A 19,078-nucleotide genomic window follows, 5' to 3' on the forward strand; every position below is an offset into this window, starting at 1 on the left:
ATTTGGTTTTCGACTATCTCTTCTTTGGATGGTGTGGTAGCAGTGTAAGTGTTATTACTGCTTTTATTTACCACGTCTTCCTCTGATAATAAACACTGGATGTAATACGTTTTACAGACAAAAACAATGTTCGTTTTCGATGATGTTTAGATCTCCCTTAATGACCTGACCGGAAGGACCATGTTGAATGGAACAGTTAAATGGTTTATAGCCTTGAAGTCCTCAATCTCAAGGTCCTGCAATACCTTTTATAATTGAAAATTTTGGATGCAATAGGTGAAGTATAGGAATATGAAAATACTCGATATTGATATGTCTTTGAAATACGGAGAAAGTAACCGTCACTTGAGGTGCGTTCAGAAATCGTTGAAATGATGGTTAAAACGTAAGGAATAACTAATCAGCATGTATGATTTTATCTAGCTAAAGCTTTGTGCCACTTTCTGTTTACAGTTCTCTAAAATAGTTTGACATGAGACAACAGAAGCTTCAATTCGTTCAATAATTTTTTTTTTAACTTATTGGCATTTAAAACAAACCTCATCTAGGTATTTTAAGTTATACCTACTAACTGTTGAAGAGCCATGCGGTGTATGATTTAAAAGCAGTGTGACAGGCCCAAAGATTTACAAAAAAGGGAGGGGCAACCCGTGACCAACCAAATATTTCCTCAAGAAAATTATCATGTTCGCTTATTTTGATAACACAATGCTAGTAACATATTTGCTTAATTGTTTATTAAACTATACTGCTTCATGTGAACAATGATTTAACATATAAAATACAACACTTGAGTTAAATATGTTTTTCATTTTCCCAACAGAGGTCGATTCCCAGTCCGTCTTGGATCAGTTAATGTATAGTGTTGAGTGATTACAATAGAAGAGGAAAGACAGAAGGACCCTGTCTCGTATTTTTGTATTTCCGAGAATTTATTTAAAGGTGTTTTATTATTAATACAAGTATTATTTCATTATAATGATTGAACAAAATGCATGACGATACAAAACCATCGTTTCGAATATATACATGTCATATTTTGTCGTTATTTCCTATTTCCCACTCCCCGGATAAAAAGAACGTGTACGTGTAGAGCAGCAATTTTAAGTCCTGAGTAAAATTTGAAATTATGGTTTAGGATATAATTTCGTTCCTAATAAGATGTTTATAAAAATCCACATTCAAAACTTTATAAACATATGATAATTACTGAAGGATTCACTGGACTCCATTCCTTCTGAGTTTAACATTAGAAAAATCGACAAATTGCTGCGAATCCAGACAGATATTTGTCTTGATCATTTTCAATCCCGCATTATTCGGGCAAAAATAAGCTGTGTCCATTATCCAGTCATCATAAAATACCTTTTATAACAGGAAGAGGGGGCATTTGTAGAACAGGGGAGATAACTTCTTAAATGTGATATATTCAATGTATAGACGGTAAACAGGCACGTTAAATGAATGTATTTTTCTATCATTGTAAACTTACACACAAATAAAGTATATTGTTAACATTCATGTAACATATTTATAAATTCATATTAACGACATGATGTCTGCGTGATTTGTAAACAGGGTAATTCTTGCTACCTTCGCAGAGATTGAATTATTATCTTTATTATCAAAACCTAATTGACAAGGAAAAAACCTTCATTTGTACAAGATTACATTTAAACAATTATCTTAAATCTATATTAAATTGTGATTTCTCAGACAAACTAAATAGCAAAAAGTACCAGATAAAATCGGTAATCGGCTTAAAATTGACATCGATACCTTACGGAATGTGAACACCCAACGCGAATTGACTTTAAAATTAAGAAATATTGAATATGTTACACTACTAGATCGTTATATATTGGAAAAAATATGACAAATAAGGATGCCATGGACATATGATGTCAGCTCGACCCAAACTCTAAATTATTTGTCTCTTTTATACCGATGCAACGTGATTCAACACTTCTAAATAATACCTACCATGAAAATAGTGTAAAAAACAGTCATAAAACATCAACAGGTACAAAAAACCAGAACACACAAAATTACAGCTACATGTAATACGAAGATAAAATTACAGCTACATGTAATACGAAGATAAAATTACAGCTACGTGTAATACGAAGATAAGAAGACTAACAAATAAATATAAGATATTACCATGAATGATACCGAACTCCATTTCCATTTTGCATTGTAAGTCCTGGACAATGTTGAAGATGCAGGCAAAAAGACGTACACTTTCCACAGAGTATAAACAATTCATTAAAGCGCTCATTATGAAAGAAAATCCCTTATGATATGTAAATATCTGTGGCTAGCTATCATTGTTTATCAACTTTGTTCTAATCCCAGACAAACAAAAACATCAAAGACCTGGGGTCCTATCTAGTTTCCCTGTCTCCTTAATAGTCCATTCACGTTCCGTTCTATCAAATTATAAATAAACCATTGAATTAATGACTAAATTCTATTATGCCAGGGTGGGTTGGGATATAAAGACTCTGCACACTTCATTTCATTTTCTTTTTGTAAATCACACCTTTACGCGTTTACTTGATATATTTTCACAAAATTAAAAAGTCAGATGAAAAGTAAACTCATCTTAAAGCGATATTGATTGAAAATAGGTACAGTACTTATATATGCACCTATGTTCTTTATTCCTTATTCAATGTGTACCTTTTATTCAGGACACAGAGAATTAGCATCTTTACTCGAATACGATTTTCCCATTCATAAAAACAGACCAACCAAATATGTTCCTACTTACACTATTCAGAAAAAAAACAACACTGTGAATATCAAGACATTCATACCAATTTAAATGTACACAATGTTGCAATATGTAAGAAGAATTTGAAAATGTGCTTTCTTAAAACCTTGCCGATCAAGACGGCATACCACAAGTTGACAATTGTAAATCATTGATAAAAAAGTAAAGTAAAAATTCGACAGCCCTCCACTTCATGTATGTAAAAGAACATCAAAAACTCGGTTAACCAAACCGAAACTACGATGTTATAATATGCTTTGTCTGTAGGAACAAAGATCATGATGAACTGTGCTCAGTTTGTTTTGAGATATTGTAAAACTGGTGCTGGAAAGAATACTGAGATATACAAAGTACCACAATTAATTAGATTGCGAGCCAGTTGGGGAATGCTCAAGAGAAAACAACTAAACAGCAAAATTTCGATAAAACATATAAAATGGCTCCATGCAGTCTGAAACAGTTTGCAGCAGTCATGGATTACATTCTTTTGATTACCGCTATAACCTTGGTTCCCTTGATTACTCTTTAAATATGCCTGATATATATTAAACAAACCAGAAACCGTGTAAAATCATACACTTTAATATGAATTTACCGTTATCATATACAAACTTGATGACCTTTCAACTGAGGCCACAATGCTTACTAAATCTGATAAGACCTAATATAGGATTACAATACTTCCGGGCCACGTTAATGGGAAATTAATAATAAAAACAATACCTTTCATCAGAAACTAAGATTCGAGATTCATTCCGTGACGTAGTTGTCGAACGCCTGTGGACAGAACTAGTTTCAGTGCCATTCCTTACGGAAGATCCATTAAGCATGGCATTAAATAAGGAGCATTGTGTTTAGTATTCCTTATTCGTAACAGACGTCCTATTTATTAACACTTGTTGTAAATCAATAGGTGACAACCATATATCAAGCATAAATAACAACATCTAACCGTACTAGACAATAAAAAGTACGGAACGCGAAATTAACATTTATTAAAATAATGATATCTGATGCTGTCCTATCTTAAACTTACTGAAAATATATCTTCAAATCAATTGTACCTAGGTATATACACATAACCGCGGAATTAACCTATCTACAAGCGAATTGGGCCTAGGTTTAATATTAAAGGAGGATCTTTTAATTATTTTTTTTTATGTTTTATTCTTTTTTTTTAATTTCCTACTCTCTTTATCTTTTAAATCAGGCCATGAAATGATGCTTTCCCTCATAACTGTAGGCTATCTGTAACTGATCTTATCGAAGCAAATATGAAGATGTTTAACACTGTTTTCACTATACATGTAAATTATAGACGGAACAAAAGTGAGGGGGGGGCCTTATCAATTTGCAATATGAAATGCGTACATTATAATTAACATGTTTTTTTATTTTTTTTTCGGGGGGGGGAGGAGGGTAGGCTTTTGAGTGATTCTCTGGATCGTCAACTGAAACTGACATTCATATAAACTTCTCAGAATGCGATGAATCTATTCGCTACACTGCTCCATCGGATCAAATTGATACAGGAAAGATAACGTAAGCATAGAAGGGTCTGAAAAATTCCCAACGATGTTAGAACTGTCAAATTTGCGAAGCAAATTTTTGGTTGTTCCCTCCCCGGGACTCGAACTTGTACCACTGTGACATCTATGGCAACACCGTCTTCACAAAGTCCAGCGCCCTACACCATCCGGTCAGCTAGGCTTTATAAAAATATAGCTTTCGCTGGCCGAGTCATTCCTCCTCGTAGGATTAATCCAGGGCTATAACTTAGTACACGGTGTATGGTAGTATGGGACAGCTCATCTAGGTGTTATTATGTAGGATATAAGATCAAATTAACGATACATATCACAACAAATCAATATTATACAAACGTCTTAGAATGCAACGACTATATTCGCTACACTGCTCCATCGGATAAAATTGATACAGGGAAGATAATGTAAGCATAGAAGGGTCTGAAAAATTTTTGGTCCTTCCCTCCGCGGGACTCGAACTCGTACAGCTGACATCTATGGCAATACCGCCTGCACAAAGTACATACATGTATGACCTGTGCATAATTAACTAGTTTTTTTCCGAGAGTAGGGGCCTGCTCCCTTTATCAACTACGCAGCCGAGTACGGCCTTCCCATGTCTTCGTGTTTGATAACTGCATATATGCAGCATTCTTTCAAAAAATCAGACAGAAGGTGATTCATGCGTGTTAAAGACCCACCGAATTCAGTTTTATTTCTTGTTCAGAAAACACTTACTGATCGCATAACAGTCTTAGTTTTTCTTTTAGCTGTTTTGCTTTTGATATAAAAATTATTTAGATTGTATATGAAATTGGCATTTAGCAAGAGTTGTCGTTCTTGGTTTAGTTTCATTTGGTTGATTATAGCGGGAGATGTATGATTTTCTAAAAAGTGCAGATCTGAATGCAGAAATTATTATCGTTAATTGACGGTATAGCATATGTAGACTGAAAAAGCATCGTTTGGTGGGTTTTTCTTCACCATGGATCACTTTACCATTGGCAGTGTCTGAATTTTATCTGGACTGGTACTTAATGCATTGGGAGGAGTGCAAGACTCTCGAAATGGGAACTATATTTATATCAGTTGCTTTTCTAAACATCTAAACAATAAAGTGGTTAGTTGTTGAGCTGGGTTTAACCCAAACGATATGACATGGGACTGAATAGTCTTTTTGCGACTCTTTTTTTTTGTCACGGTTAATTATAAAAGAGTCTTACAGTCGAGCTATATAGTTGTTTGGAGAAAAGTATCCTCTAAGTGCTCGTGTGCGTGTTCACACTTCGGTTGTTTCTCAAAATAACAAGGTATCAATAAATAAAATATCATTTGACATAGAAATTTTTGCGCCAATCAGAAAACAAATTTCTTCAAGGGCGTCACAACTTCAATTTGAACTGCCATTGCAAACAATATAAAAATTGAAACGATCGAGTCTTGAGTTTCTTTTTGTCTTGGCGTGGCCTTTTGTTGACAGTTGGCGATCTATTCGTAAGAGATAATTGGAACCTTAAATTTAAGAGCTAGTAGTTTACAACTTAATATGTAAAAAATATTTTTCTTCAGTAAATGAATGATTTTTGACAAGGCTGTCGATAAAAAACATAAGGGAAAGTCTTTACTCAAAGTAGTTCGTGCGATCGTACTTCCGGAATAGTTTAAAGCAGCCAGGAATAAAACTAAACGAAGTATTTCTTCATTACTCAGATGTATTGTAATTATAAAGCCTATACAGGAATATACATTTGGTAACGGTCTCTGTTCGAAGTTTTTAATAGAATTGTAGCTTTCGAATGTCAATTTCATACAAAATGTCATGGTAGCCTAACAGTCTTTCTACCATTATCGATCTTTAACATTTCCGCAGACCCTGGATACTTTTTAAACAGGTATGTTGAAATGTTCTCAATTCTCAAAAGGCAGAGAAACATGACTTTCCATTTGTTGAACAATGGTAAATTCATTGGTTTGCGTGCTACTAAATCAACGAGATCAACGCATTTTTCTTGCACAAACTGTAGTTTTTAACGTGTGTACCTCAATCTGATACTAAAACAATTGTGGCAAATGTGGATCAAGCTACACTGACGCTACTGAACACTTCGGGTTTTTTTTCTGTCATGGTACTTGGTGCGTTTTTGGTCCGACAGTTGGAACTCCTTTGGAATACCCGTTTTTTTTCTGTATCTCCATAAACTTAATTGTAACAATCCCGAAATTGTACTATGTAAACACAGACGTTGATACCAGTGTTGCCAATGCACGTTTATCGTTCCAATGTATGAACTTTATGTGATAAGATTTAAAGAAAACTAAAGACTTATTTTTTGAATAATTTTGAAACTGTTTACAATTGATTACTGATTTCTAATTCATATTTATTTCTTCTATTTTATTTTTTTTATTTATCTATTTTATCTATCTATCTATTTATTTAATCTTATATAACTACAGACGTACAAGTGGAAACTATCTTATGCTATGAACATTTTAAATCATTCTTCTAAATTAAAACTTATGTGCTAATCACTTAAGGAACATTTATTTTTAAATATTTTTAAAAATGTTTAAATTTTTTCTATATATAAGGAAAACAAAGGTGTGATGATGAAGAATGTTATCCGATATATTGATCACATAAGTTCCGAGATGGCATTCAATTCTCTTTCTGTATTACAAATGTAGCAATTCGAGGTTTAAATTAATATATGAAATGGCAATCCCCGTTTTCATGAACAGTTTGAACATGTAACATGTGCAAATTTTTTGCACATGTGTGAAGTTACACACGGGCGCAAAGTCGTCCGTGTGAATGCATTTATTCACGTGTGTAAATTTACCTCATAAATATATATGTAATTACACCAGGTCGGAATCAAATGTTTACTTTTGCACATGCGCAAATGTATTTAGGGGAGTATTTTTCTAAACTGATTAACATGTGAACGGAGAGCAAAATTATAGTTATCCTCGTTTTTCAACAAATAAAGTGAGAATTCTGATTAAAAAAAAAAAAAAAAAAACAATAGATGCTATTTGGCCCTATTGATTCTATACTTGTTACTAACTGCATCATATTAGTTATCTCAAGGGAGATAACCCACTCTCCTCCTTTATTCTTTTGTCACATTGAACTCGCTTTTCTGCATCATCTTAATTACACATCTCAGACGAACGAACAGTCAATTCGCAATTTATGTGTCTTTCTAAGCGTGATTCATAAATTTACAGTTTAATTCTTACAGGTTCCAGTACCTTAAGAAAACAAAACCTTTCGTTCATCATTATCACATAGAAGGTTGCTATCTCTCGTACTTTTCAATGTCTTAACATGACCTAAATGGTCTTGGTAAAGTTAGCATCTTAAGTACTATAAGCATGTCTACATGTTATCTATCACTTAATGTGACCATTTTGAGCAAACAAATCCACAAATTTATGGTCTATATTTTATTGCGTAGTATTAAGAAGTAGTTCGGTTGCTACGATTATAAGTCATCTCCCCATCATCACCTATTAATCACGTTTTTTTTTAAATCTATACATCATCAGAATTCATGTCAGTATATACGACCAAGGCTATTTTTTAAATGCCATACTTTTGTCAGTTTCAGCTCAACCACTTCAATAGAATAAATGTATCTTATGATGGTAAATGCAAGAAGCGCTTTTCACACTCGTTTTACGATGTAAATTTAATTACAATATACATATGTATTAAAACTGTTTCGGCACATAAATCGTTTTCTTATTCCTTTTTCATATTATTTTTATTCCTTTGGTTACTATTACATTGACCGCTGTCTACACCGAACCTATATTGAACTAGAATTCGTTTGCTTAGACAGGTGTTCAGTTTACCAAGGTTCAAAATACATGTAACTAATACACAGGAACTACGAAAAGTGTCTGGTGAGGATGACTGAGGTTTTTTTACGGTCTAAACTATCCTTACGGATCTCGCACGCCTGCCCCTTATGCGGGGATTCTGTTGATAGATTGTCAGTATTTGGAGGTAGCGGGACCACCTTTCAGAATACCTGACAGAACTCAGTCAGAGAGTATGTCCCACAAGCGGCTGGACTGCTCTATTGACGCTTTGGCCTACTCCCAGACCCCACGTGGGTCCGAGAGCGTTTCCATACCCTTGGGTGTACGTCAACAGGCAGAGTGAACTATCTGATTTAAAGTTATCGGTTTATTATATAGGTTTTGTAGTAATGCAGTATAATCGAGGTATATGGCATTTTCAATGTCTTCTGCAACACCATATAGGTTCACTGCTATCTCGATAGTGTCGGAAACAAGATTTTCCGAGTGGAGACCTATTTCATGTAAGTGGGTTTAGGGGTATCCCAAATTTTAATATTATTGAAGTATGAGTGTAAAATTGTGTATTCTGTTACTTAATTCCGCACCACTGGTATTCAAAATGTTAGTATAATAATAATAATAATAATAATAATAATAATAATAATAATAATTTTATTTCCAATTTAGAGTTCATAAAGAGCATGCATGTGTACTCCCTTAGAAATATTCAACCTACAGCCATTCATTTGACTTGATTTCCACATTCGAAAAAAATGGAGAATTGTTATAATATCGTTACGTTTTACCTTGCACTGAGATCAGTTGAAGCTACTGAGAAGTTTGAAGCTGCCAGATGTTCTTGAGAGAGACTTTCTTTTCCAGACATGCTGAAAAAATCACTTTGTTGTTACTTCTAGATCTGAAAATAAGAAAAAAGAATGTTAAGCTGTTGGTCCTTTACCATGTATTCTTCGTCATGGCGCCTATGGCTGGCAGTACAAATATTTTGTTGTTATTTCTGTAAGGCTAGTCGTTGTTTTTGTTGTTTTTGAATTAATAGTAGTACTAGTTACTGTAGTTGATTGGTTGTTGTTGTTGTTGTTGTTGTTGTTGTTGTTGTTGTTCTTCTTCTTCTTCTTCATGATATAGGTGTTGTTTCTTCTATTTCTTGTGTTTGCTGTTGCTGCCGTGTGCTACTATTTTTGTCTGAATGTTGCAAGTCAATGTATCAGTTAAATCAGTCGGACCATACGTGTACATTTACAAAACATAAAATAGTAAAAAATGAAATTAACATTTTAAGCCAAATCTATCAATGCATCTTTTCTGTCTTTTAAGTCATTCGAAAAATAAAAGCGAAATTGCGTTAAATAAAATTATAAACCAAATGATAGATTTACTATTTGTAAAACCGGGTATCTAAGTAAAGCTAAACAATATCGGTCTCATCGTCAATCCCTGACACGTATATTTATTCTTATAGAGAGCAGATTTAAATCGAATGAACTTAGTCTAATTCGCAGAGTCGGACTAATATTGCAGAGACACAATGAGTTGGTCATCATTTTTCTTTCGGGTGAATAAAAAATGATATGTTAAAAGTATTTCAGCGACTAGTCCGAAGCAAAATAATAAGAATTTTCCCTGTATAGGTTAATAACACAATTCCACAGAAATTCTACTAAACTAGGAATCCGAGTTATTGTTTTCTAGACTAAACTAAAAAAAAACAACCAATTATCCATGTACATGCACAGTCGCTACCGATTTGGAATAGTTTGGATCCAGTTTTTAGTGGAGTGACCACTAGTGTGCTTGTATGATTTCAGTTTTGAGAGATTTTTTTATCAATTTAGATCGAAGATACCAATCACATATATTGCAAAGTTCGTTATGCTGTACACGTGTTTCTATGAGTAACCTTTTATCAGCAGCATTAGAATCAAATACATAAGGAAGATCTAAATCAAATCAAAGTACTTAAGTACTGAGTCAATGAAGCTTTCGTAGTTTGCTCTGTTTCTCACTGCACAATTACATTTCTAATAAAAAAAAAAGGATTGTAATATTTAAAACTAGGGAAAGTAATTTTTTTTTCATTCTTTCTGTTAGAAGAATTTTTTTCAAAGACCGTTTAAAAGCAAAAAAAAACATGGAAGAGTGGATTAACATGTATATTTTTAAATGTGAATCTTCAAATCAACTCAAGAAGCCATGTTTGTTTTTTTTTGTTTTTTTTTGGGGGGGGGGATTTTTTTATATCACTTCACAACATAGCTTTGCTTTTACTTATCACAGAATGAAGCAAATAATTATACAGCTCCAAGTTCTCCCTTAGTCATACATGTACATGGACAAAGACTCTTTAGCTAAACCATTGCTGAATCCTGTGTTCCTGTGTCAAAGCATGTAAATTTGCCATTTTTGCTGCCTAATTACTTTCAAAATGAATTATGACCATACAATCAGACCAAAGCATCAACATAGTAGTTCACCCAAAACCAAGGTTCTTTCACCTCTACTAAATAGAATTACTAACAGAGGCATAAAATGGAGCAGTCCTGAGAGACGCAAAAAGGGTATTCAAGACTATGATAGAGACAATCTGTATTTTCATGTCATTCAAACAACTTGCATCTTTCAGTACTAATGGACCCCATATATTTGTTTAATGGCTAAATCAGATAACTAGCAAGTCCCATCCCTATTAAATGCAATGCTGTCAAAATATTCTAAATAAACAGAAACTGAAAACTTTTAGTAAATAACATTTTTACTATCTTTTCTTAACTTAGACAAAAACAAGTACGTTACACAGTTTTCAACATGTGTTGTTAATTGTAAATATGTGTATATGTATTAAGATGACAAACAATGATATGAATACATCAATTGAAACTAGGTTTTTGTACTGTTTACAAGTAACACATTGTAAACAAGTCTTATCTATCTAAAAAAGATAGCTAACGCAGTAAAATTTGTTCTTTTTACTTATAATTTTCTACATTTCATTCTGGAAATAACTGCGTCGAAAAAGAATACATGTTACAAGTATTTGTTGGTACATACAATGTATGTATAGCATGCAATACCTATACTTTAGCTATTGTTGCATAATTATAAACTGATTCAAAAAGTTCAAACCTTCTTAAGTTTGTAACATGAATATAATTATACATTACACAGCAAAAAAGGGTAAATTATCAGGACTATGAGCTCACGATAGATCATACCTATTTATCATAAACTAACGGAGTACAAAGAACATTTTACAAATATTTTACATCAATGAAATAAAAAAAATAAACAGAATTAATGAAGAAGATTTGTCATGATGCTCGCCTGTTGAGATGTATGCGGGGTGACGCGAAAATACTGTACTAACGGGTTGACTGGCAGAAAAAAGGGTTCGTTTTCCCTTCAATAATAAAATTATAAAACTTGGTCTCTCAAATACTATTTTCAGCTAGTTTAAGTCTACAACTAAAAACTGTCAGGCAAATCAAAGAATATATTTAGATTTGTCATGATGCTCAACTGGAGAAACACAAGATGGCGGGATGACGCGAGGGTACTAGCGGGGGCTACAGATACAGAAAAAAATATCCATTCTTTCCCTCAATATAATCAAAACTTGTTCGCAAATAGTATCTGTACTGAAAGAATTGTGTCTACATTAGGGAGTGCTTTCGTACAGTAACCCACCTTATTTAATCAAACTATTTCCCGTTTGGCGTCCCCTTCAGCTTCAGAAACTTTTCTTCTAAGGTCACGTGAGATATTCATACGTATGAGATGGCCGGTGACTGTAACAATTTTTCACCACGTGATCAACAGTCCGAAGAAACAAGTCATTAAAAAGTGCGTATATATTACACGGATTCATATGAATAAAATGGAATATGCGAAATTTCCCTTGTATTAGGTTTGATTAACTATCAATTTCATGGTTATTTTTACTTCTTTCCATTTCACGTTTCACTCTTTTCCATTCTCAATGGTATTGATCGCGGATGCATGTGAGTGCTACCGCAAATTATGATATTTAGCAAGATTTTCATGTGATGCCTAGGTCACTCTACACGTTGGCGCACTCTCAAACAATTAGAGTGTGGAAACGCTCTCGGACCCACGTGGGGTGTGGGAGTAGACCAGAGCGTCAACACAGCAGCCCAGCCGCTAGTAGGACATACTCTGCCCGAGTTCTTCGGTCAGGTATCCCTACTAACCTACTAACATCGACCGTGAGAGACCTGTATTGGTATTCAAGGTCGTTAAAAACCCCAAATCATCATCGATACATAGGTCAATTTCAGCCACTGTCGTGGCTTCATTGGCAAAAAAATTGTAAACAAGTACTCAAAACCAATACTATCGAAATATAAAGGCAAATTTATCCCCCAAAATTGATACAATTTGTAAAGCTTGTTAGCTTCCCCAACTTTCTCTTACACCGCGGCAGGAAAATAATTCCACTGGCGTATGACACCCCGTTAAGACTCAAACGCAAACACTATGGTCCCTTTTACAGTCATTTCTAAAAATATTGAGTTTAATACTATGTAATTTACGCCAATAAAAAAAGCTCCCAAAACAACATTTATTCCGACCTAAATAATATGCTGATTAATTTGGTTTGAATAAACAACGATCCACCTAATAACCAATTGTTAACAAATTGTGCTCTTTTACTTGCTTACCTATTCCTTCACTCTTATGAGGCTGACTTAATAGCTGATCTGATCAGAAAGAAAGAATATCGTTTGGCTAGATCCTTCAATCTCAGTTTCCGCTATAAAGATGACGTATTATCTTTAAACAATCCTAATTTCGGGGACTTGATACATCGCATCTACCCAAAAGAACTTGAGATAAAGGATACTACAGACACTGTGAAGTCAGCCTCATATCTTGACCTACACTTAGAGATCGATGGTTAAGGAAAACTATTGACCAAACTTTACGACAAACGTGATGACTTTTCATTCAGAATTGTCAACTTTCCTTTCATCTGTGGCAACATCCCTTCGGCACCTGCGTATGGAGTGTTCATATCACAACTCATACATTATGCCAGAGTTTGCCGAAACTACACAGACTTCTTGTATCGCGCTAGAACTCTAACAAATAGGCTTCTGGAACAGGGTTATGTTGCTACAAGATTGAAGTCATCACTACAGAAGTTTTATGGTCGTCATCATGAACTCGTGGATTTTGATGGTGTATCCATCTGCATCATGAAAACTGATTTATTCAACGGGTCATAGTTTTTCTTTCCTCATTTGTCTACCCCGGACTTGACTTTTTATGAGCAACTCGACGGGTGTTTCTAGAAAAGCAGAGGACTCTTACTCTACCGGTGCACCTGGCCCATGCTCCTAGTTTTTACTGGAGTCCGAGTTGCTTTTGTTACTTTGTATGTATGATTTTAGTTACTTTATGTTCTTTTTTGTGTATGTCTGTTTTCCATGTCTGGTCTTTTTCCCTGGATTACATTCTTTTGATTACCGCTATAACCTTGGTTCCCTTGATTACGCTCTCTAACCTATCTTCAGTATTTGTTGTTAATTTCTATGCACTTTCAATATTCAGGTTGTCTACAAATGCTAAATGCATAATAAGCCGTTTGGTGTTTAGCTAGGAAGAACAACATTATGAGATTATATATAGTCATCTAGAAAGGAAAATCTAAAGAGGGTTGCCGTGTACCAATCGAAAGCTATTCTCCACATTCATGCGGGAGCGAGTCCGAAATTTATAAGGGCAGTAATTCCGATAAAGAATAGGGTTCAATGCTATCATTTGCTCATTTTTGCCAAATTATACACAGACTTATAAACAAAAGGGTGACTCAGCCCCGAAACCACACTGGTGTTTCCGTCACTGCTTTATGTATTTCAGAACAGCAGCAGCATTTATAAAAATGGAGCCTTTTTGCATTAGACCGTTACGTGTATGACGAAGAGTACGTTCTATTATTAATGTTCACAGAAGATATCCGTATCTCATATCTCTCTGAAAAAAAAAAAAACGCAAATCAAACGACTATAATAAAAACAAATTGTGTAAGTGATCTTAAGTTAGTACGATAATTGCCTTTTGACATCAGGTGGATTATATAAAAATAGAACTTCGCCTAAACGATAGCATATTAATTCTGGAAATAAAATTTCCCAAATTTCTAAAAATTCAAACAATCGATTCATTACATGAGTACTTTGATTCGTCTAAATGACGACAACCTTTCCGTCAGCTAGGGTCTTTTTGAAAAATCCGAATACAACAGCACTTTGGTTATACATCACTATATTATAAATGATTTGAATCCGACAAAATGAATCGAAGAAAGAGTTTGTCCTCTGACTTTGTTTTCAATTAACAATGTCTTCATACTTCGTAACGTTCTTAAAAGCCCAGATTATTACATCTCTTATGTATCAAATGTTCAATTAACTACAGTAATAACTATTTGTAATACGAAACTCATGGCATTAGATGCAGGGAAATCTGTTTAAACAGAAGTCTAAAAAATACGTAAGATAATATGCTTTTGATTACCCTATAACCTTGGTTCCCTTGATTACTCTTTCTAAACTTTATACTTTCTAAAGTCCATTTATATCAGTTGAAATATAATTAAGTAGCAGTCCACATAAGAATCATGCAAAATATGACTCATAGTTGGAAAGCCTACATATATTTATTTTTGATATTTTGTTTAAAATTTCATAGTAAACAGAAATTAACATGTGACTTTTCGTAAACCCCTTTTTCATAAAAGATAAAAATCATTCAGAATTTACTGTAGACTTCAAAAATAAGAGAGATAATTCTGTTAATGACACTAAAATACAATAGAAACTATTCGATTTTTTATGTGGATTATCTTTTAATTCCTTACTTGCGGACCTCGGGATGCAGCCATATTTTTTTTGCAGAGCTACCTCCCGTAAGAGCAGGTGTAATTTCGAAGTCTCTCTAATCGATGTTCGGATTCGGGTGCAGAAAAAAGAGGTAACTCGAATGAAAATGGAATCCCCAGCAGACAAACACAACGGTGTTTCTAAAATGTACAGGGTGTTTCATTTTGTTGGTAGGTTACATAAGGATGATTTTCATTTGTATCCCGTGTAAAGAAAACTTATGGCAGAGTCAGTAGAACGAGAATTCCATTTTGACTTTCGAGATTTTCTAAAGTATCGTCGATATCGGATGGAAAACCTTACGTGTTCCGAATAGACACCTGCTCCAAAGGGAGATAAATGTTGACAAAGTGTTGGTCCGCACGTCGGGAATAGAGACAGATTGGAATGTATACTTATTCAATTCATCATATAGACCTATAAAGCAACTTAATACCGAAAACAAACATTATGTAGCATATTTAGGTGTACCATATTTTACAGAATTTGCATGAATCTTACAAAGACTGCTACTTAAAACTTTGGTAAACTGAACACCTGTCTTAATCTAACCAACTTTAAAGTCCAAAGGGGATTCGGTTTAGACAGGTTTCACTGTAGAGAGAGTCAGCGTTCATAAATTCTGGGCCTACGCAGGAGGGGGAGGTTTATGTGGGAAAATCTATGAAACACCCTAGCCAAACAACCATGTATACCTTTAATGGCATTGACTTAAAATGACATGGAAACAACCGACACTAAAACTGCTCGAGCACTACCCCAACTCAATACAATATTTCAATTTACATTGCTCATTTAATTCATTTCGACGCTGATTTCAGTATTGTGGAAAAAAAAACAGATAGTGGGTTTTATCATTTTAAAAAGTTGGTATATGAATACATAGCTTCGTCAAGGATCCAGGGGAGAAATTTGAATGTGATTTGTCGGTAATGGTCGCATTCTCGTTCCCAGGGTATTTTATGCTAAGTCTTAATTCGCATGTGACTGCCCCACAAATTCACGAGCTTAATTTTACAGTAAATGCAGACCCCGTGCTTGAACGGCCCGATCAAATAACATGGAACGTCGAGGTATTACACCAGATTTTTCATGTGAAAAAAAAAGGAATTCTAAATCGATAATGGCTTTCAAATATTTAATATAAATCAAAAAAATTCAAATAAATGTTGTTCATCTATATCATGTTGTCACAGAAACATACTGTTAATTTTATTATAATGTACATGCACTGTCATAGCATAATGTTAGTGTTATTTGTAACTAATTTACAGAAAGCCTTATTTAAAAAAAATGCTTCACTCTCAGTCTCTGAATACAGATTATTTTATTTAAACAACACTAATACATGTATTACTGTCTTTGTTTCAAAATCAACGACCATTTTTATACTGGAGTGGGGCTATGATTATTCTAAAAAAAAAATCAAATTATTACAAATTTGAGCCCAATTTTTTTCACTCAGCCATGGACAGAAAAATAATATGATTCAATATTTCCCAACTCCGACTGCTGCTGAACAAAGTCATTTTCTAGTTTCTAACTCAACATAAAATCACACACTTCTCTCTCGAGAAGAAAATGGTCTGCGACTAACGTATTATAAACTTTTATTTAGACGAAGTAACGTGTTCTGTTTACATTTCCTGACGATTCATGCTTTAACAACAATTCTGAATGACTCATTGAAATTTACTAGACTAAAAATTGAACTATCCACATCTAATAAATATTTAATAGAATTTACACCCAATTTCAAGTCAAAGATGGGCTCTTCAGTGTGTCTCAAAATCACATGGTCCAAGTGTAATCGATCTTCCCTATTCACTTTCACAAAACACCCCCTTTTCACAAAATTTGCAAATTATATATTTCATTTCATTTAATCATAGGCCTTATAGGGTTTAAACTCGCTGCCTTTTAACGCCCTTTTTTATTCAGTAGCAAGCATTTCAACACATAAAATGCGCACATACCTTTAGAAGGTCATTGGTCACTTAAATACCTAACCATGACACATGAATGGACAATCATTGTATGTAAAAACGAATAAAACCGTGATAAAATGTTACAGGTACAAATGTATGTATGGACATTCAAAACAGGACTAGGTATGCTTTACCTTAGTTGTTGACCTCCTTCTGCCGTTTTTTTATGTGGCACTCCAGAAATCGTCGTTTGTGTTGTTTTAGACCCCGAAGTGCGATTTAACATACTCAATTCTACTTCTGAATACATGTTATCGTAAACACAATGCAATAACTGAGATGGAAACTAACAAAATTTATACTTTTAATACGTTTTTAAATACATATGTACATGGAACATGACTACTTGAAATCCAATCTATCATGATTTCGTACTATTGTTACGAATTTTATTTGGAGCACTCTTATAGAACATCATGGCACTTTAATGTTATACGAATGAATTATTCATTACAATATTAACCTGGCTGTTTTGTACCAGAGGCCAGTATATGTAGCTGGAGACGTACCTGGTACAAAGTTATTATATGTAATACATGTAGTTCACTTGTAAGTGGATTTTAGCATTCTATACAATAGCATTAAGTAACATGACAATTCCATTATTAAATAAAATATCACCCAAGGCAATATTGCAAGTTAAAGACAGATGTAACTTATGAGATTGGTAAAGATATCATCACATGATATCATCACGTGTCAAAGGTCAGGAATTGGTTGGTGTTAACTTTGACCATTTGTACCCCTTCATTAAATTTTGATAGCGGACTTTAAAATTTTCAGTTAGTGTCTTTCAGTGTTTGTGGTTTTATTTCATGTTCAAAGCTAGATGGTATTTTGGTTTCGTATTCTTTATCATTAGAAATTTACTAATGGAGTAATTGTCTCATCAATATTTCTGAATATATCTCTGCTTTAATTATAGTATTTTGCATTTTATAGTGGAGCAGGAGATGTGAAGGAGGTTCTTGTAGTAGTGTCCTTTTATTTTCGAACACATCACAAATTTTGCGCAAAATATTGGCAGACATTGGCAAATTATACTTTTAACAAGCTCCCTTTTATAATTTTCTCGATACAAACCTTACAATTATTTTTAAAATGTGAAATCAAATTAAGTGACAATCAAGACTCACAAATAAAAAAATCGAATGGACATAGTGCAAAAAGGGCGATATGATAATCAACGAAACTAAATACTAAAAGCTCGCTTTAAAACGAATTTTGACATGTAATGTGTCAAAATATTTTTAATTCAACATAACCCGACTATTTGGCATTATTTACATTTTGTATAACGCCGAAATACCACTGCTGCCAGAACTGATTTGTCATATTCAAGGATAATGGTGATGCGTTATAAGATGACAATGACAACACATGCATTATAATTCTCATCTTAAAACTGTAATGCAACTAGTTTGCTCATCGCAATTAAACGATATTAAAAATTACCATTTACAATAGTCCTGTGTTAAGCACACATACTCCGAGTGTAAGAATGCTTCAAAGCATTTCAAGCAGAAAGAACTTTGATCGAACTTATGGAAGAGTTCAAGCTTGTTAGTGTTTTGATGCAAAAATAGACAATCACAACCCCTACCCCACAGTTACCTGTTACCCCTAATAAAAGTAGGTGCGATTGGCGGTCTTTTTTTTGTATTCTACGAAAGAGCGGAGTCTTCAATATCTTGATTCTACAACACATAGAGCCTACAACACTTAGAACCATCAACACACGGGATCTACATCATTTGGAATCTACAATACATAAAATCTACAACACATGGAATCTACAACATATGGAATCTAGAACATTTGATATCTACAACGCATTAACACTGCAACAAATTGAATCTACAACACATCCAACTTAGATCATTTGGAACCTAAAACAATTGGAATCTACAACACATGAACCCTGCAACACATGGAATCTAGAACATTTGAATCTACAACATATGACCTCTGCAACACATGGAATCTATAACAATTAGAATCTACAACACATGAATTCTCCCGGAGGATTCTACAACAACACATGTT

At 33.9% G+C, this 19,078-nt stretch overlaps 1 protein-coding gene across 3 annotated transcripts in view; it reads right to left on the reverse strand.

Moving 5' to 3' along the window:
* Positions 1–19,078, reverse strand: part of LOC148601954 (neprilysin-1-like) — a 44,099-nt gene that overhangs the window by 15,905 nt on the left and 9,116 nt on the right. Inside the window, exon 2 of one of the 3 annotated variants that reach the window (XM_088554988.1) lies at positions 8,928–9,040. In XM_088554988.1, coding sequence (XP_088411114.1) covers positions 8,928–9,007 — 80 coding nt within the window. In that variant the 5' untranslated portion in view covers positions 9,008–9,040. Of the gene's footprint in view, positions 1–2,163; positions 2,382–3,502; positions 3,684–8,927; positions 9,041–19,078 lie in introns of those variants that run through there. The other 2 variants (XM_088554987.1, XM_088554989.1) reach the window with 2 other exon arrangements.

Source organism: Perna viridis, chromosome 12, assembly GCF_037379345.1.
Source record: "Perna viridis isolate PV_CMFRI_1.1 ecotype Kerala chromosome 12, ASM3737934v1, whole genome shotgun sequence".
NCBI classification, from domain to species: Eukaryota; Metazoa; Mollusca; class Bivalvia; order Mytilida; family Mytilidae; genus Perna; species Perna viridis.